Consider the following 20829-nt stretch of genomic DNA (forward strand, 5'->3'; position numbering starts at 1 on the left):
AGATAAGGTAAAATACACCCTGGAGAAATGCTTTCATGAACATCAGTTTCTACAAATTCTGACCCCATTTATATCAGAGTGGTAAAGGAGACACTAAAAAGATTGGAAATTACAGAGGGTCTGCAGTTTTATGATTTTCATTTACCCACATTGTGCATCTGTATGTCTAAACTACTATTTCTGAGTAGACTGGGTCATAGTAGCTCTAACTCTGGAGTTGCAAAACCATGCTTCAGAGCGGGACGACAAAAGCATCTTGCTGGGAGAGGGAGACATGGCTAGTAAAATGTTAAGTAAGGTCACACGAGTTTAGTAGTTCTTTGCTGTGAAACACCACCTTACTGCTGCATGCTGGATAAGACTAAAAGGCCTTTTAGTCTGCAATTACAGAGATTTTGCATTTCTGCAGGCAATGTTCATGTTTTTGATTATGGAACTGTTTCAGACTCTATACTGGGTCTGGCTTGAGTGGAGCTAGCTCTGGATGGAATTAACTTTCCTCGTAGCCATCCTCTCTTGGAGATGTTCCTTGCACTGGTAGCTAGAAAGGTGTTGATAACACATCAGTGTTTTTAGCAATAGCTGAGCAATGGTGGCACAGCATCAAGGCTGTCTCTCCAACCCTCCCCTGAGAAAGCACTGTAGGATAAGGGTAAGCCAGAGGTTGGGAGGGGATACAGCCAGAATAGTTGACCCCAGCTGACCAAAGGGATATTTCATATCATATGGTGTCATGCTCAGCATATGAAGCTAAGAGAAAGGAGAGGGGAGGGGGATCATGTTATTGAAGTTTTTGTCTTCCAAAGTGTAGCGGGTTGGGTTTGTAACCGGGCAGAAACACCAATTTAGTGTAGTGGTTTGGTCTAAAATACTCATTACTGTTGTTGCGGCCTGGCCGAATTTAGAAATACACTCTGAGAGAAGGTACAACCACCCGTCCCCCACCAGGTTCGGGAAAAATAAATTTTCCTCAAAGGAAAGTGAAGGAGATAAAACTATTTATTTACCAAACACACGGGAAAAGGAAAACAATGCTAAATAATAAAATCTCTCACTGTGGAGAAAAAACATGGGAAAGTGTTAGAGTCCTCCCTTTGGTCTCCTCGGAGCTGGGGCTTGGCCCAGGGCCAGGCCCTCTGTCCCCAGTGGAAAGTCCTCCTGATTTGCTCTGAGGTTGAAAGCAGTCCAGTAGAAAAGGGAGAAAATCCGGAATTCCAGAGAAGGAAAAGCAAAGTTCAACTCTCAGTCTCTCTCCGGAGAAAAAGAAACTGAACAACTGGCCAAAAGCTGACTGGAAAGCAGCAAGCTGGGTGCCTCCTCACTCCCCTGCCACAGCTGGGAAGAAACTGCTATCTCTGTGTGACCTTGAACAAGCTGCAAACTGCTTTGAAAAAGTTTTGCTCAGTTTTTCCTTCCCCCTCTCAGGCTCAGTTTAGAGGCATAGAAAAGCACAAAAATTAATTTCTGGGCATAGGGCAACGGTATGGGATACACATTATAAAGTCACCGCAAGACACTGGCTACCTTCTGTGAGATAAGAATTAGGAGAAAGGCAAAGCAGGCACAAAACTTAAAAGAATATAAAGAAGTTTATTACCAGACCTAAAAGAAGAGAAAAAAAAATCATACCACACCTTCAGAACTCTTCTCCTCACCCCCCCTCCCCCCCTTCTCCCTTCTCCCACTGACAATGTAAAAAGACAACCCTTGAGATGTTCAGTCTGTTTACCACTTCCATAATAACCTTGTTCAGTCCATTTAGGAAGAGGAGTCTCTCTTGCCCATGCTATGATAACATTATCACAACGCGACAGTTGGGTGGGTTGGTTCTCTGCTTGCATGTGAGTCCCTTCCCATGACTTGCAGCTTTTCCCACAACTGCTTTAGAGGGTCCACTCTTGAATTACTGGGGTATAAATTTAAGGTTGAGCCATTCAGAAGCAAAAGTTGTCTTCACCCATCTCTGGGAGCATTTCATCTCTAAGAACCGAGGCCCTTCTCCTTCCCTGGGAGCAAAGGGTCTTCCTCATCTTCATCTTTAGGTATATCTCTGGGAGCATCTCTAGAAACTGAGGTCTTCTTCTTTTCCATTTAGAGCAAAAGTCCCCATTGCTTCCTGTCCAAACTTCTCATGAAATTACAGCTGCTTTAGCATCTACCTATCTCAGCGCAGGTGCTTTTGCTCACAAGTACAAGTTGAACGCTCCACTCCTCATGCCTTCATGAAATTACGGGTACTCTGATATATCATAGCTTCACAACAGAATTTCAGCTTTAAGCATCTCCTCTTTCTTCTCCCTCAGGTTTTCTGCTCTTCACAGCACTAAAAGGGTTAATCTCACCCGGGCCTTGCAGCTGGAATTTTGCTTATCGCTGTTGGTCACATGATCTTTTGCTGGACAGCGGGGCAGCTTCAGCTGAATCTTGGCCGCACTGGAGAGGGGGGAAGCCGAGCCGCTCCGGCTGCCCACAGCAGGGCTGTGGCGGGGTTCCACGGGTGGAACGTGGAACAGGTCCATCAGCTCCAGGATGGCCGTGGCCCGGCCCGGCCTGGCCCGAGCAGGGCCTGGGCAGGGCCCGCTGGCCCCCACCACGGGGCCCGCACCACCTGTCCCAACACTGGAAACGAGAGAGAGCCTCTACTCGGGGTTTTCTATTCTTAAGTGTGGATCACAGAGGCGGTCACAACTTTAAGTGGCTCAAAGAATTGTCCATATTCAAACTGGCCAGCTGATAGGTTCTGTCAGGTCACAGAGGAAGCTGTAAGCACCCCTTGGCAAGGACATCACTTCCGGGACCATGCTTGCTAACCCATGACACAAAGGAACCAACTACATACACTCAGTCTCTGCTTCCCAGGAAGTAGATAGACATTACTTGTTGAGAAGTAGAAAGTAATTTTTTTGCTTTGCTTTGCCTTGCTTCTATGCATAGGTTTTACTTTTCTCATTAAGCTTATGTACAATATTTTCATCTGCTATTCCTTCTCTTGAGGAGAGGGGCAGAAAGAGCTGCTAGGTGGGCACCTGGCCAGCTAAGGGCAGCTGATCACAAGCTCACAGCGACTCATGAGATTTTTTAGAAAGCCATATGATTTGTTGGAACATTTGTCCTTTTGAAGCAACATTTTTTTTTCCTTCTTAGAGTGAAAATCAGAGATTTTCAGAATGCTATGCACTTATTTGCACACTATTGAAGTTTTTTATGTAACCACCTAGTTTTTCACCTGCAAAGTGTACCTTTAGGAAGTTTGCAATTACAAAGTAATGCATGCCCTGTCATGTATTGTAAAAGAGAAGTAATGTAACAACAACCAAAAAATGGAGGTGCATATTGTCAGCTAAGTGATACTGGCAAAATTCCACATTGCTAGGCAATATTACTAGGATGAAGTTCACATTGCTCATTAACAGATGGGAAATTACAGAGTAGTGTACACTTCTTTCAGAAGTTTCATAATAAATATACCTGTTATTGCAAAGAATGATTTATGTGGATAGATGGAAAAAGAGAAATCTAATAATTTTTATATGGAAAGTGGATTATAGAGAAAGTTCCATTTCAAATCTGTATTTCTAATAATAGATGTATCCTAACAATGCCATGATGCAAAATTGAGCTAATGTTTTTCACATTTCTCCTTCTGGCTCTGGTAGCAATTTCTAAAATGTCATTCATGATGGCCAGTGATGTTCAGCTGCCTGTGCATATATTCTTTTGTTAATCTCTCCCTAGATTTGTAAGTCTCAAGGACAGTCCAGTTGAAACTATTGTCTGTGAAGACACTGAAGAAATTATAGAAAATGAACGTGAACGTGAGCAAATTGAGAAAGAGTTTATGAAAGCATACATTGAAGACCTAATGGAAAGGGGTATGTGTAAATTTGCAGTAAGCTTCCCGCTATCTTAGATATAACTACAGACATACATTGTGAAGATTCATTTTTAAGAGGACAAGCAATATACTCTTAAACTCTAACTGTCTTTTATGGTATTAAATAAGTCTAATAATGAAAATGCCAAATGTGTTTCATTGAAAGTTTGGACCCTAACTAGGACCCTTGATATTGAAGAAACATATACAAAATTAATTGTGTTTGTATATGCCTTAAACTTAATTGATTGATGATGTATACAAAGATTATTCTCATTCTCTAGATTAACTTCTCTTGGGATTAGTATTAGTGATTTTGAATTCCTGATGAAGTACTTCTCCTCTTCAAAAAGAAACACAATGTATATATGAAAGGCTCTTTGTATTGGTAGAATATACTTTGACATTATTATCTGTTTCAAGGTACTATCTATTTAACTGCTGTACAGTAATAGTAAAATACCTGCTTTTATCTTTATTACATAGCATCTGAAGCTTTACTTATTATTTCATTTTGCTACTGTGTTTTATATTTACTGTCATTAAGAAACCGCTGCTCTCTTTAGCGTCCTTTAACAAAATTCGCTAGAAAACATGGGGGAAGTTTCCTGTGAGACAGAATACCCCATAGGTTCATTTTAATTCCTGTAATAGTTTGTGTGTAGAAAGGACTTTTTGTTGAATGAATCTTATGGGAGCTTTTCATTCCTTGCATTTAATTTAAGTGGTCAATATAGCGGTCCTACAAAACCTGTTAAAAGAAATGTAAAGAAAGGCCACAGGATGTGGCTTCAGAATACTTTTCATGTTCTCATGCTGGGCTTTTGCTCCTTAATGTCTATAAGCTGTGCTTATGAGTATTCATTCTGTCTATTTCTAAATTGAAGTCTGCTATAAAAGTGATAATGGTAACAGTGGTGGTTAAAATAGAAAGAAAAATGGAATGGAGGAAAAGCTAAGGTCATAATTTGGTTTTAGAGACAGTCATAAAATATGTAGTGATGTAGTTGTATCTATATTCTTATGAAATATGGAAGTCTGTCAATCTGCCTGAAACCTGCATTTGGCCCTATTGAGAATAAGCCAGCTTTATGCTCTTCTGGGGCAAAGCAGCTCAGGGACACACTTTTCTGCCTTTCTAGACCTTACCTCCCTACTTTTTATGAGGCATTTGGATCATGAATCACTTTTGTATTTCCTGCTTCTGAACTTTTGTGCTATAGATAATGCTAATACTTGCTTTTGAAAAACAGACTGGAGAAGGAATATCCTTTTGAAAAACAGACTGGAGAAGGAATATCTTCTGTAAAATATGAACCAGGAGAATTTCTGAAAGAGAGCACAGAGATCATTTGTAGAGTACCTTTGAAATAAGACCAAACCCAGCTGATTCTAGCTAAGGGCTTCATTTATTTGTGCTGGATTACATAGCTCAAGTCTGAGATTTATTTCTTTTTTCTCTTTTCGCAGAGTCTACTCCTTCCTACACTACAAAAGTAATGCTCAGTCTCCAGCTCTGAAGATTAAAAATCTCTAGATCTCTACTGAATATCCGAATAACTCTCTTTTTATCCACCTGAATAGTAAACACAGGAAAATATAGATGGCCAGAATGACATCAAAATCATATTGAATAATTTATTTGTTTCAGTAGTCTTTTCAAGTGACTACAGATAAAACAAGGAGCAGTAGAACCTTCATAAGATGCTGTTTCACATTTTAAGTCAACATATTTTTTTTCAAGTTCACAGCAACAGCCACTAATTTGCATGTAGACCTGCTGAAAGTAGATGTTCACTGTAACAAAGTATACCCAGGCATAGATGAAGAATGAAGACCTTGTGTGTTGTAGCTGAAACAGTGAAACACAAAGCATGATCTTAAAAAGAGATTTGATTTTATAAAAGGGGATAGACTGATTTATAAAATGAATGTTGTTTTCTTAAGACCAAATACACATTTAGTTATTTACAATATTCAAATGAGAACACACCCATAGTTTGCATTTACGTTCTGTTCTGCAAGAAAATTGTTCTCCTTGGGATTTTCAGTTTAGATGACTTTCAACAACTTTACATATAGAAACTGTAGCAGTTCTCCTGTTTCTTTCAAGCATATTATAAGCTTTTACCTGTTTGCAAATGCAAGTACCAATGTGATCGAAATTTCTGTGCTAAGCAGTCTTGTAGTATAGTACGGTACTAAGTAAGATTTTAAGGCACTAAGCTGTGTCAGCTAATACTATCAGCAAAATGATGATACAGGTCTTCTATTAATGGTTTCAGATCACAGGATTTTGTGGATATTTATTGGAATTTTCCAAATTGTGTAAGAATGAGTTTGCTGGTAAAACAGTATTTTGCTTGCTATTCAAGAATCTGTTTATATACAATTATCTAAGTGTATATAGAGTAGAGTTTCAGAAACTTAGTTTTACATGTACTTTTCATTTAATAAAGCAATCTTTTTAATCTAAAAAGACTTGAGGCTTTGAGAATTTAGACTCAAATTAGGCTCAATTTATAGAATTTAAATGGTCTTAAACTTATGAGTGCAGTTAGGTGAGACAATATTTTCATCTTCGTTTTTTGTTATAGATGAGCTATTTTCAATTTTGTGGAGTAGAATGCCACTTAAGTAGTCATATTTAAAAAGCAAAGCAATGAAGGATATGGTCCTCAGGCTTCCATATAGAAATGAAAGATTTTAGCTGTTTTCTTTTCTTTTTAATATTCTAGCATTCAATCTGTTAAAAGAAAACAATTTTAAAATAGGTGGTGTGTTATTTAATCCACTTACACTCTTCTGCAGTTATATTACTATCAAAATGAAACTCACTCAAGTTGGTCTCTAGGTGTTAATGCACATTTTAAGCAAGTTCTGATCAAGGGGAAAGTTAAAAAAATAAAAACAATTGACATTGATCTGATGCAGAATAATAGAAGACAATTTCTTTATTATGAAGAAGAATTGAAATAGGATAAAATAGTATCAAAGTGGGCTTAGAGAAATTAGGCTATGTGAAACTACCCTGCCAAACTTTCTTTTATGGAAATTATAAATTTATTTGATTAAGTATTGATATTGATGTAATAAACTTCTGTAAGACATCTCTTCTGATATTGCTTGAAATTCTATTTCTAGAATTCTCTCATAGTCTAATATGATCCACTGAAAATTATAGGAATGGAAATCACAAAATCTGTGTCCATAGAATGGAGTTGTAACTACAAAAACTAGGGATGCAAACATAGTTAACAAATCAAAAGTGCCAGTGCAAATTCTACTATCAGCAGTATTGGGTATATAAACAGAAAGTACTTGAATAGAGAAGTCAGATTAGTACTTACCATCGCTGTTAATCTTACTCAAAATTTTTTTGCTGTTCACAGATAAGATTGCTACAAATAATCTGCAGGACTGTCAGAAACAAAAAAATAGCATTAATAAAACCCATGCATTTTTCAGTTCATTGAACAGCACTGTTCACGAGTCCATTTGCTTGTCAATATTTATAAATGCAAGATCACTGTCTAGAAGCAGGATTTTTTAAGGCAGCAGGCAAACATAAGGCAGAAGACTAAAACTTGAATTCACATATGTAGTGGTTTGGTCCAAAATACTCATTACTTACTCATTTACCTTCTGTGAGATAAGAATTAGGAGAAAGTAAAGCAGGCACAAAACTTAAAAGAATATAAAAAAATTTATTAACAGACCTAAAAGAAAGAAAAAAAATCAGACCATACCTTCAGAACACTTCACCTCCCCCATCTTTCTCCCTTCTCCCACTGACAACGTAAAAAGACAACCCTTGAGATGTTCAGTCTGTTTACCACTTCTATAGTAACCTTTTTCAGTTCACTTAGGGAGAGGAGTCTCTCTTGCTCATGCTGTGGAGACATCTCCACAAGAAGTTCTTTCATGGCTTCAATGTCACAACAAGACAGTCGCCTGTGATGGTTCTCTGCTCACAGGTGAAAGTCCCTTCCCTCGTCTTACAGCTTTCCCCACAACTGCTTTTGAGGGTCCAGTCTTGAGCTACTGGTGTACCATCTTAAGGATGAGCTGTTCAGAAACAAAGATTCTCTTCACCTATCTCTGGGAGCATCTTCATCTCTAGGAACAGAGGTCTTCTCCTTCCAATTTGGAGCAAGAGTCCTCATCGCTTCCATCTCTCCCTGTTCAAACTTCTCATCAAATTACAGCTGCTTCAGCATTTGCTTACTTCAGCACAGGTACTTTTGCTCACAATTACAGTCATTTGCTGGTTTCAGCATAGGTACTTTTGCTCACAAGTACAGTTTGAACACTCCACCCCCCCATGCTTTCATGAAATTACAAGGGGTACTCGGATGTATCATAGTCCATCACCACCATAGCTTTACAACAGAATTTCAGCTTCTAAGCATCTTCTCTTTCTCCTCCCTCAGGGTTTCAGCTCTTCCTTCTTCACTGACTTTGGTGTCCCTATGGTGTTTCCTTCACCTTCCCTCTTCCTCAGACTCGGAAGAGGATTGATGTCTGCAGGTTTCATCTGTTCTGGAGGAAACTTAACAGCACTAAAAAAAAAGGGTTAATCTCACCTGGGCCCCGCAGCTGGAATTTGTTTATTGCTGTTGGTCACATGATCTTTGCCAGGCAGTGGGGCAGCGGCCCCAGATGAGCCCTGGCCACACCAGGGGCTGCCTGCACGGAGCAGGGCTGGGGGGGGGAAGCGGCATGGATGGAACAGGGCTGCGCCACGGCCAACCTGAGCAAGGCCTGGCCCGGCCCCGGTGGGCTGCACAGGCCCCCTCCAGTTACCCGTCCGAAGGCCAGAAGCAAGAGAGGCTTTCCCGGGGTTTGTTCATTCTTAAATGTAGATCACAGAGGCGTGTCAAGCTCTTTAAGTGGCTTAAAAAGTTGCCAATATTCAAACTAGCCAACTGATAGGTTCTGTTAGGTCATAGAGGAAGCTGTGAGCACCTCTTTGCAAGAGAATCACTTCTGTAGCTATGCTAACCCATGACAACCTATCTGTATTAGAAGCAAAAGTACTTTTTTTCCATAAAAGTAACCATGGGATGACTTATAAAACACAAATTCTCAAACACCAGCAATCTTTAAGTTCAGGTTAACACTTTCCTAAAAAAAATCTGTAACAATTAAGTAATGGAAAATGTAAGGTCAGTAGTATACTTGACTCCAGACATCTGTGAATTCAATTTTCATGGAATCACAGATTCCATTTCAATTAGAAAGGACATTCAAAGGTCATCTATCCCAAGCCCTCTCTCACACACAGAGGCACCTTTCATTAGATCGGGTCTTTCAAAGCCCAGTCCAAGCTGGCTATGAACACTTCCCATGATGGGGCACCCACAACATTCAGTGACTCACCAACCTTGTCATAAAGAATTTCTTCCTTAGATCCAATCTAGAACTAAATCTACCCTGTTTCAAACTGTTACCCTTTGCCCAGTCACTAAAACCCCTGCTAAAAAGTCTTTCTCCAATATTCTCATAAGCCTATTTATATTGAATAGCTGCAATAAGACTTTTTTTCTCCAGGCTGAACAACTTTAACTCTCTCAGCCTTTCCTTGAAGGAGAGGTGCTTCAGCTCTCTGATCATTTTTGTGGCCCTCCTCTGGATCTGCTTGAACAGGGCTGTATTCTTCTTGTGCTAAGAATGGCGGAGTACTTCAGGTAGAGTCACAGGAGAGCAGAGTAGAGACTCACCTCCCTTGACCTGCTGGCCTTGTTCCTTTTGCTGCAGGATAGGGCTGGTTTTCTGGGCTGCAAGAACACCTAACCAGCTCATGGTCTACTTTTCATCCCTAGTATCCCCACATCCTCCACAGGGCGGAGAGCTTTTATTTCTAGCTCTTGTAGAACATTACTTCCTCAAATGTTATCCATAAATAAGATTGTCACAGAATTTGTTAGGTACCTCTGCTTAAGGGGAAGACGGTGCACAACGGTCTCAATTACACCTAAGACATGCAGTGGGTAATGCCAGCTGCCAGCTATTACTGAAAGTACTAATTTCAGCATAACTCCATGTAAGTTATACTTCTATGTCCTTTACAGGAAAAATACTGTAAGAACATACTTATGATATGAAATATAACTTTATTAGTGCCCTCCACTGTGGTAAAAAAAAAAAGTGTGTCAAAAGGCACCTCATTTTGAATTAGATCTAATTGTATTGCTTTTCTACATAACCTGTTTTACTAGCAGTTATAATTTAAACTATTATCTTTCACCAGAAAACAACACTACCAAAGAGAATGCTGTCAGCATGTTTAATATATTTTCAATTTTTGAAAGTGAATAATTTTATGAATAACAGGAATTTTGTGTACAATGGCAATTATGTTATTTACAAGCTTCTGATGTCAGGAATCTAGATACCTTAAGGAAAACAATGTGTTTTTTCTTCTGCACTGCATTTTATACAGCTGCCAAACACTACACTTCCTAAAACTCAATACTTTGTTCTACTTTACAAGCAGCTGCTATTTCAAAGCAGCAAGACTGGGAGGAACTGAAATGTGTCTTCTAGAATACTCATTGGCTCAATGTGAAAAAGTCAATCAGATAATCACATTAATTTTTGTTTCTTTTCCTTATTCTGTATTAGGGCCTTGTTTCTAAGGACAGCATATTATAAGCTAGGAAGAAAAACTTATAGGGATAGCAAATAACCTCATATTTAATTAACAAATGCCTAAGAATAACACAATCATGCATTAGATATTGGCTTAGTTTACGGTTAATGCTGGACAATATATTCTTTCTTCTCCCCCCTTGAGTATTTATGCAACATCAGAACTGTTTTACTGTGTTTATTTTCTGCAAAGGAAACACCAAGCAAAATTGAAAATGTAATGGTCTTTTCTTGATTATGCAGCCTCTAGGTCCTGGCTTGTGGAAGATTTCATAGAATCATAGAATTGCTTGGGTTGGAAGAGATGTCATAGTTCACCTAGTTTCACCTCCCCCTCCCACAGGTAGGGTCAAGTTCCACTTGACCTGGTTGCTAAAAGCCCTATCCAACCTGGCATCAAACACTTTTGGGGATGGGTATCCACAACTTCTCTGTTTCAGTGACTCATCACACTCTGAGTAAAGAATTTATTCTAATGTTTAATCTAATTCTAATATAAAATTTAAAATGCTTCCCCATTTGACCTAAAACTATCAAATTGTATAAAAAGTAGCTCTCCCTCTTTTTTTAAAGTCCTGTTAAGGTAGTGCAAGGCTGCCATAAGATCTCACCAAAGTCTTCTGTTCTCTAGGCTACACAACCCCAGCTGTCTCAGCCTGTCTTCATAGAAGACAACCCTCTGCTTATCTTTATGGCCCTCCTAACAGGTCCACATCTTTCTTGTGCTGATGGATGCAGCACTCCACGTGGGGTCTTGCAAGGCCAGGGCAGAGGGAGAGAATCACCTCCTTCAACCTGTTAGACATGTTTCTTTTGATGCAGCTCAGGACACAGATGTTTTTTCTAGGCTGTGAATTCACACTATTGACTCATGTCCAGCTTTTCATTCACAAGAACTCCCAAGTCCTCCTCAGGATTGCTCTCAATCACTTCTCCATCTTTGTTCATGTCTGGGATTGCCCTGACCCAGGTGCACCACCTTGCACTTGGCCCTGTTCAACCTCATAAGGTTCTCATGGGCACATTTCTCAAGATTGTCCAGGAATGACATCCCATTCTTCAGGTGAGTCAACAGTACTGCTCAGCTTTGTTTTATCTGCAAACATGTTGAGGGACAACTTGACCTCACTGTCTCTGTCATTGAGGAAGACATTGAAGAAGAGCACTGGTCCAAGACAGAGCCCTGACGAACATCACTTGTCATCAGTTCCACCTGAACATTGACTTCCACTCCCTGGATGTGTCCATCCAGCCAACTCCTTACCTACCAAATAGTCCACCCTTCAAATCCATGTCCAATTTGAAGACAATCTGTCACCCAGAAGTCTGGGTAGATGACAGTGGTCAGTCTTTGCTTGTCAACATTGCAGTTGCTCCATCACAGAAGGCTACTAGTTCGGTCAGGCACAACTTGTCCCTAGTGTTGTGGTTATAGAAAAAAAAGGGGCTTAGTTTCTAGGACTGTTTAATTCCATACCACCCACATTATTGTGGGGCCTTTGTTCAGCTGGAGCCAGAAGCAGAAGTCTTGCCATCTTTAGTTGGGCTTGGGGGGGAGTGGGATGTAGAGGTTCTAGGGTCAGCCCAGCTCATCCAAACCCTCTCTGCTACTGGCAGTCCGTGTGCTGCCTGCCTTGGATCACCTCCTTGTCTTTTATGTGCCTTAAAACATTTTCTACAAGGATCTGCTGCATGATCTTTCCAGGCACAGAGGTGACACTCCCCAGTCTGCAGTTCCTTTTGTCTCCTTTTCTCCCCTTTTTAAAAACAGGAGTGATATTTCCTTTTTTCCAGTCATTGGAGACTTCACCTGGTCACTATGACCCTTCAAATAGCATGGAGATGTGCTTGGCAACAATATCAACCCTCAGGACCCTGGATGCCTGTCATCAGGTCCCGTAAACTTGTGGTTATTCAGCTTCATCAAGTGGTTTCAAGCCTGTTTTTCATCGACAGGGGACACTCCTGCATCCCACCTGGATGTTCAAGGACTTGAGAGACATGGGATGTCTGGTGGTCAGTGAAGATTGAAGCAAAAAGCTTGTTGAGTGCTCCAACCCTCTTCATATCTGTTGAAACCAGATTACCCTTCTCATCTACCAGAGATGGGAGTACACTCTCCTTGGAATTTATTTTCTGATATATGTACTTATAGAATCCCTTCTTGTTATTCTTCACATCCCTTTTTAGGCCTTAACCATCTGTGTCTTAGATTTCTGACCCCATCCCTATGCATCTGAACTATATTCCTGTACTCCCCCTAGGTCACTTGTTCTTGCTTCCTGTGGCTATGCATTAACCTCTTTCTCCTCAGTTTGAGGAGCAAGTCCTTGCTGAGACATGTCAGTTTTCAACCTGCCTTACTTGATTTCCAGTACACTGTGATGGAGACCTCTTGTGCTCTAAGATAAATGTCCTTAAAGAGATGCCAGCTCTGATCAGCTCCTCTGTCCATAAGAACAGTTTCCCAGGTGATATCATCTATTGATTCCTTAAAGAGCTGGAATTCAGTCTTCCAAAGTTCATGGTCCTGACTCTTTGCCATGCCCATGTTTCTTGAGATCACGAACTCAGTCAGGGCATAGTTACTCATCCACACTGGTGAGCACTAGATCCAGTAATGCTTCTCCTCTAGTTGGTTTGTCCAGTGTCTGGACCAGGAATTTGTCCTTGATGTAGTCCAGGAGCCTCCTGGTTTACCTGCAGATATCTGTGTTCCTTACCCAACATATGTCTGCGTGGTTGAAATTCCCCACTAGGATGGGGGCCTGTCAGCATGATGATCCTGGCACTGAAGCAAGAGGCCTCATCAGCAGCTCCCTCTGATCAGGTAGCCTGTAACAGACCCCAATGGCACGGTGTCTTTTGTTGGTCCTGTCATTGATTTTCATCCACAGGCTCTCAACCTGTTTGTGGCTGTTTCTCATAGGCAGCTCTTTACAATCTATCTCTTCCTTAACATCCATCCTCTCTCTTCTGAAAATCTTGTAGCCCTTGGTTGCAGTCCTCCTGTTGTGGGACTTGTCCCACCATCCTTCCATGAGTGCAATTAGGTCATGGTTTTCTAATTGCACCATGGTTTCTGACTTGTCTTCTTTGTTACCCATGCTGCATGCAGCTGTGTAGAGGCACTTCATCTGGGCTGGAGGTCTCTTCACCTTTTGGGAGAATCCTTCCCTAATTACTTGCTGATGATTTACAGGTATCTCCTTGCTGCTTCCTGTAAGAGCTATTGTTTCCTGGTTCCTCTCTGACATTTGGAAATACCCCCTTCCCTTGCTAAGTCTGCTTTTAAACTCTGGTAAGAAGTCCAGCCAGTTTCCTTCCCAGAACATGCTCACCCCACTGACACAGGTGAGCCCCATGAACTGTCAGCTGTTTCTCAAAGGTGCATCCTAGATCATAGAACCCAAAACCCTAAGCGTGGCACCAGCCATGCAGTCAACCACCTTCCTGATCCATTCATCTTCTTTTTGGGTCCCCAGTCTCCTGCTAAGGGTATAGAGGAGAACACTACCCATGGTTCTGATCCCTTCAGCATGTTTCTGAAGGATGTGAAGCCCCTTTTGATACTTTGCAAACTCCTTGTGCAGCCTAATTTGACCCTGTGTGAAAGAGTAGGAGTCCACCGTAGTGCTGTGGTTCTACCAGGTGGGGCAGCCTCTTTGTGACATTGCAAATGTAAACCCCCAGTAGACAGCAAACCTCTCTAGAGAGGTCCAGATGGCAAATGGGTGCTTCAGTGACTCTCAGTGAGAAGTCAGCAATTACTAACAATGGTCATGTTATTTTGGTGTCACTCTCTCTGCATAGGTTAGCTCCTGCTTCATAATGGGTGGGAGGAGGTTGGAAAATCAGGATTTTTTCCCCAGATTTTGAGACCTCATTTGAACTGATCCTAATAAATAGAACTGTAACTCAGCATAACTCTGGTTATGTACTTCTAAGGTAACTACTATACACTGAGGAGTTCAGGAGGAGTCTCTTTTCAATAGCTGAATCTGCTACTTGGGCTGATTCCAGCTGTGACTACATTCTATACTACAGCTTGCTCTCTTCTTCTCTTCACTGGTCCATTAACAGCTGTGGTATTGCTGAGTGTAAAAAGGCTATTCGCATGGTGTTTTCATTATTTGCCGGCTGTCATTAATATGAAAGGATCATTACTGTCTCTTACTGCTCCTTGGAACTTCCTGTTTTCTTGTTGCCAGCTGCAACATAACTACTCGAGGTTCAGCAAAATCTTAGTAAAGGTGCTTTTTATATCTAAAATGCAATTATATCTTAAACATATTGCCTTGGCTAGGTTCAGAGTTTCTATTTTTCATTAATGCTTCCAGCCTTTTCCTAAAATCAACAGTGACATTTATAAAGAATTAAATTAGCTGTCAAATCCTGCTGAATAGATCTGTAAAGAAGAATATCAGTTTAGAGAACTGAAAATCAGTTTTAGTCTATACAAGAGCAACATTTGAGTTCAAATTTACATATACAACATTGCATTTTCTTTTTCATTTGTTACATAGGTCCAGATAATTTGAGGAACAGCCAGCCTTTGAGCCTGCATATTACATAATGGCATGAAATAATACATTTGCAAAAACCAATTTGCTATGCTGTAGGGCTCTACATTGATAAAATGCTATTCAGTGTTACTTTCTTATTCTGTGTTTGCTGATGTAAAAACTGTAATGATCTGTCATCTGTGGCATCCATACAACTTTCTGTCAAGATAAGTATTTGAAAATAAGTTGTTCCTAAGGTTGTGGTGTTGCCTGGCCTCAGAGAATTAGAGCAGGTCATCTGTTTGCTCTGAGGGCATTCAGAGAAGGTGTGTTCAGTGGTCACATATTGGTAACTTCAGGAACCACTAATGGCAACACTTGATACAGCCAGGCAACTAAAGGAGATTGAGTCTTTATATTAAAAAAAAAGTAAATATGGTTTTGTTTTTACATTTTAAAGAGGTCCATATTGACAGGTTTCCTTTCTCTATAGCTAAGGAAGCAGTCTGTCAAAGAACATATTGGCATATTATGGTAGCTTGTGATTTAGGAATGAGGGTTTAAAGAAAGCAATAGTATCTTAATTGCATTGAAGTGATCTTTGACAACACACTCAATATGGATAAAAATTATATATCTGCTTTTATGCTAGAAGTAGCCTTTGCATATGTTAGAAAGTCTTAGAAAGTCTTCTGAGTTTCTGCTCAGAAGATGTTGCATGGTTCCTTCTCCTCTTTGGACTAGTTTAAGGATGTATTTTATTAAGCCAAAATACCTGGAGCTTTCAATTGCAGAGTAACCGAGGGAAGACCTCAGGACTTTGTTTCCCCTTGCCTTGACTAGCCTTGCCTTCCGGAGCTGGATGATATCATTGCAATAACAATGCATTGCCTCACAATGATTGATCATGGCGTCTGGGAGAAATGCCTGAACACTGGCAGAAAACAAATACCACTTTAATCCCTGGAAACTATTTCTAGGCACATTGACAAGAACATCATGGGGTGCTGTTCATATGGCTTCATGAGGAGGAGTTCATGCCTGACCGGCTTGATAAGCTTCTACATTGAAATGCCTGGCATGGTGGAAGAGTGGCCAGGCCCAGACTGTGGTGATTAGCTGCTCAAAGTCTAATTTGAGGCCAGTATCAATCGGTGATCCCCAAGGACAATACTGAGTCTGATCCTGTTTGATATCTTCATTAATAATTAATTAGTAACTGATTATAATCATGATGATGGGGCAGAGTGTACCTTTGGCAGGTTTGCTGATGACTTAAGACTGGTGGGAGTAGTTGATGTATTAGAGGGTTGTGCTGCCATTCAGAGATTGTGCTCTCAGCCTGGCAAAACCTCTGGAAATGGGCTGGCAGGAAGATCATGAAGCTCAGTGAGGAGAAGCATAAAGCTCTGCAGCTGAGGATGAGTAACACCAGGCATCAGTACATGCTGGGGGCTGCCCAGCTGGAAAATAACTTTGCAGAAACTACTCTGGGGGTCCTGGTAGACACCAGGTTGTACATGAGTCAACAATGTGCTGTTGTTGCAAGAAGGCAAGGGCTAATGGTATCCTGGGCTACATAAAGAGGAGTCTTGTCAACAAGCTGAGGGAAGTGATCATTCATGTCTCCTCAGCACTGGTGAGGTCACATCTGTGTCCAGGTCTGGGCTTCCCACTACAGTTGATGTATTGACCTGCTGGAAAAAGTCCAATGAAGGGCCACTAAAATGATTAAGGGACTGGAGAATCTCACAAGGAAAGGCTGAGAGAGTTTAGACTGTTCAGCCTGGAAAAGAGAAGGATCAGAGAGACCCTATCAATAAGTACCTGAAGGGAGGGGTGCAAAGAAGATGGAACCAGGCTGTCCTCAGTGGTGCCCAGTGACAGGACAAGACATAGTGGGCATAAATTGAAATACAGGAGGTATTTCTTGAAAATCAGGAAATGCATTTTTACTACGACTGTTAGTGAGCACTGGCACAGGTTTCCAGGGAAGTGGTAGTCCTCATTCTTGGAGAATAAAAAACCCCAACCCAACGAAACCCAAAGAATGCAAACCAAACCGAATCAAAAGCTTTCTGGATATAGTTTATGACCATCTACTCTAGATGACCCTTTCTGAGCATGGGACATTGGACCAGGTGATGCCTAGAGGTCTCTTCCTCCTTCAACTGTTCTGTGACCCAGGGACAGGACAGGTGTCCCGAAAACTGTTTTGCTTCATGTGGCTAATCCCAGCTGTAATGTTTCAGCACTACAGAAAGGTTGTTTGCATGCCCTGTGCGCAGGTTCATTATGGCAGATTTATTGGAAGAGTGTTATCTGCTGTGTTGTCAACTCTGAGATCAGGAATATAAAACCTCACTGAATATTTCTATAATGCAGTAATGTTCAGAAGAGAGAAAATGAAACAATATCTTAAGTTATGGGTGAATACTGCCTAACATTCATCATCATTTGTGGATAATGCAAGCTACTTCAATAAACAGAGAAATTTGGTCTGTGCAGCTCTAGAATTGCTTCACTCCATATCTCATGGAATGAGTATTGCTGTACTGTGCATCAGATGCTTGGATTAATAGATGCAAATATTCGAAAGAAATTCAGCAGATGTTTGCAATGATGTCATTTTGCGCACTTGTGGGAAATTTTCTCTGTTGCATATCCCCTGCTGCTGCATAGTAAGAATCACAGAATCAGTAGGGCTGGAAAGGACCTGTCATCCCCCTGCCAAGCCAATGCTCAGCTAGAGCATGTGACACAGGAACACATCCAGGTGGATTTTGAATGTCTTCAGAGAGGGAGACTCCATGACCTCCCTAGGCAGCCTTTGCCAGTGCTCTGGCACCCCCAGTGTAAAGAAGTTCTTCCTCATGTTGATGTGGAACTTCTTGGGTACTCAGTTTATGGCCATGGATCCTCATCCTGTTGCTGGGCACCACTGAAAAGAGTCTGGCACCATTCTCCTGTCATCCACCTTTGAGATACTTATATGCATTAATGAAATCCCTCTCAGTCTTCTCATCTCCATACTAAACAGGCCCAGTTCCTGCTGTCTCTCCTCATAAGAGAGGAGACCAACCTTGGCCCAAACCCCAAATCATCTTTCTGGCCCTCCACTGGACCCTCTTGGGGACCTCCTTGTCTCTCTTTTACTGAGGAGCCCAGAACTGGACACAGCAGTCCGGATGTGGCCTCAGCAGGGCCGAGTAGAGGGGACAGCATCACCTCCCTCAATCTTCCGGCTACACTCTGCCCGATGCACCACAGGATACCATTGGCTCTCCTGGCCACAGGGGCACTGCTGGCTGATGGGCAACTTGCGATCCACCAGGAGTCCCTGGTCCTTCCCCATAGAGCTCCTCTGTAGGAGAAACCCCCAGACTGTGCTGGCCCTTGGGGTTATTCCTCCCCAGGTGCAGGACCTGACACTTGACCTTAAAGAAGACCTGTAGAGCTTGTCAGTAGGATTTCCTGTTAAAAGTATGATCTCTGGACGACATCTCATTTGCTATTAACCTAGAATTATGGAAACGTCACAGTACGTGTCCTATGTTTTGCAGTACTCCCTTCTTTGTCTTTAGTACTACAAGGCTTTACAGTAAAGGTAGACATGTGTTCACTAAGTAAACAACTGGATTGGTGTGCTTGGATGCTACAGTTTTGTCTGAGGTGTTGAAAAAAATAAAAGTGAAGTAAAAGCAGTTTCTTTTCTGTGTTTAAAATCAAATCAGAAATATGAGTAGCTCTGAGAAGTTCATGTCAATAAGTAAAATAGTTTTAAATATACAATACCAAGTGAAGGTAAGAACAGTTTCAGATGAAATCTCTGAAGTCACCAGTAAGATATCTTGGTCAGAGTTTGACAGTCATTTAATTTCATTGTGTTATGTCAGCATAATTTGGTTTTTATATTGCTTTTGGCCCCCTCGGGACCAAATTATTTTTAGTTCAGATAAATTCGCAGTCTGTTTGACTGTATCTACTATCACAAAGGGGTTTAGTAAAGCATTTCCTCTGAAATAAACATTCACAGCCTTGCCTCATTAGTAACCAGGTTGTGACGAAGTTGTAGGTTATCCAGTTGTTGGCTCCTGACATTTTCTGATCTATTTAAAATCAATGTAGCAGATACACAGGGGAAGTGCCCCTTTGAACTATCAGAATAACAATTGTAGTTGGCACCTCGGTAATACCAGAACAGGAATGAGCTCTGGAAAACAAAATGCCAGCCATGTTTGTGATACTTAAGTATTGCATTTTACATGCAATCTTCTGGGAATTGTAGTCCATTCTTCATGCTCTGTGCAGTTACTAATTTCAAGAGCTTTCATATCTGGCTGATGGTTTCAATTTCCTTCCTCAAAAGTTCCCAATGAATTCTTTATGATCTATTTCTATTTTTTATTTGAAAACCATATAGACATAAAAATATGAGAAAAAAAGAAAACCCAAGGCAAACTAACCACTGACTGAGAATTCACTGGTCATTCCAATACTTGTTTTGGAGGGAGATAAACATTTCTGGACCAGTTTTCCATTGGAATTTTTAATTTAACCAAGCCATACAGATTATATAATGGGGAAACTGGTGAATATTATTGTATTCTCAACATAAAAAAAAAAAAAAATTAAGGTTTTAGTTTTTTGTACAGCATCAAGGGTCAGCTGATTGGAAGGAACTACTGATGTGTATGCACTTTGAAATATGGTTCAATGTATTACTGCAGTCCAAAGTACAAGGCTTAGCTCTTTCAAGGTCTTCCAGTTTTATGGCATTTTTCTCCTATTTAATTTTCTAAATTTCTAGGAGGCAATATGAAGTATTTTTAGGATAAATGGTGTGAATGGAGGGGAAAGCCTAAGGTTTTGGGAAAGTCAAAGTCCAAAATGGTTACAAAACAGATGAGTTTCTCTTGGTGTTTCTGAATTAAAAGAGCAGTTCTCTATTGTCTGAGAAGCATGATTGTAGACTTGAGAGTTTTGGAAAGGTTTTAATTTATATTGCTACATGGATCTGAAGCTTCAAAGTTTTCACTTATTTTGTGGTCAGTTGTTGGTGGCTGCAAATATTAGAGAGAGAATTACTGCATGTTACATGAGAGAGGAGTTTTGGAAAGTATCAGAAATTTACATCTTCAGTCAGGAATACCTTTTAATTTCAAAATGTGTTGTGACTTCAATCCACTCCCTGCTAATGTTGCAATATATAAACAGGTCAGTTCTTCCAAGTCTGAAGGGTTTTCAGACTGTACTGGAATACCTCAAGAAGCTTTTTAATTTCAAATGTACTGGAATTTGTGTGTGAGTTATGCACTTCTTCCTCTCTATAATTGCTCTGGCAATGATGTCAAATTACTATTTAGAAACTGATTTTCTCCAGCTTCATTACTTATGTAGGTCTTTTGAAATGTGAGCACAATTTTTATCTAAACTACAAATAGAAGTAGTTCTATTGGAAACTAAACCCAAAAATAATAGAACAAAATCAACAGATTAATGAAGGCTGGGTTAGTACTGTATATTTTGAAATTGTGTTCGCTATTACAGTCAAGGTTAGTTGTTATCAAACACCTTTATCAGGTATGATTTTTCCTTGTTTTACCTTTTCAGCATATCTCACCCTACATTTCACCCTTAGTACTTTTTTAGTTATGTATTATGTAGCTTTAAAATACATTTGTATTTAAGAACCTATTTTTTGTCTACATTCTGACTAAAAGGAGCATTCTGGAAGCCTCTGTCCAGATACAGCAACAACTGTGTCAAAAAGCAATGCACAGCCAACTAATTAGA

At 40.5% G+C, this 20829-nt stretch overlaps 1 protein-coding gene across 1 annotated transcript in view; it reads left to right on the plus strand.

Moving 5' to 3' along the window:
• Positions 1–7336, plus strand: part of LRRC2 (leucine rich repeat containing 2) — an 80227-nt gene extending 72891 nt beyond the window's left edge. The window contains exons 8-9 of the mRNA XM_069001403.1: positions 3736–3872; positions 5345–7336. Coding sequence (XP_068857504.1) covers positions 3736–3872; positions 5345–5394 — 187 coding nt within the window. The 3' untranslated portion in view covers positions 5395–7336. The remainder of the gene's footprint in view (positions 1–3735; positions 3873–5344) is intronic.
• Positions 7337–20829: the final 13493 nt, after the last annotated feature.

This window comes from Aphelocoma coerulescens (assembly GCF_041296385.1).
Source record: "Aphelocoma coerulescens isolate FSJ_1873_10779 chromosome Z unlocalized genomic scaffold, UR_Acoe_1.0 ChrZ, whole genome shotgun sequence".
NCBI classification, from domain to species: Eukaryota; Metazoa; Chordata; class Aves; order Passeriformes; family Corvidae; genus Aphelocoma; species Aphelocoma coerulescens.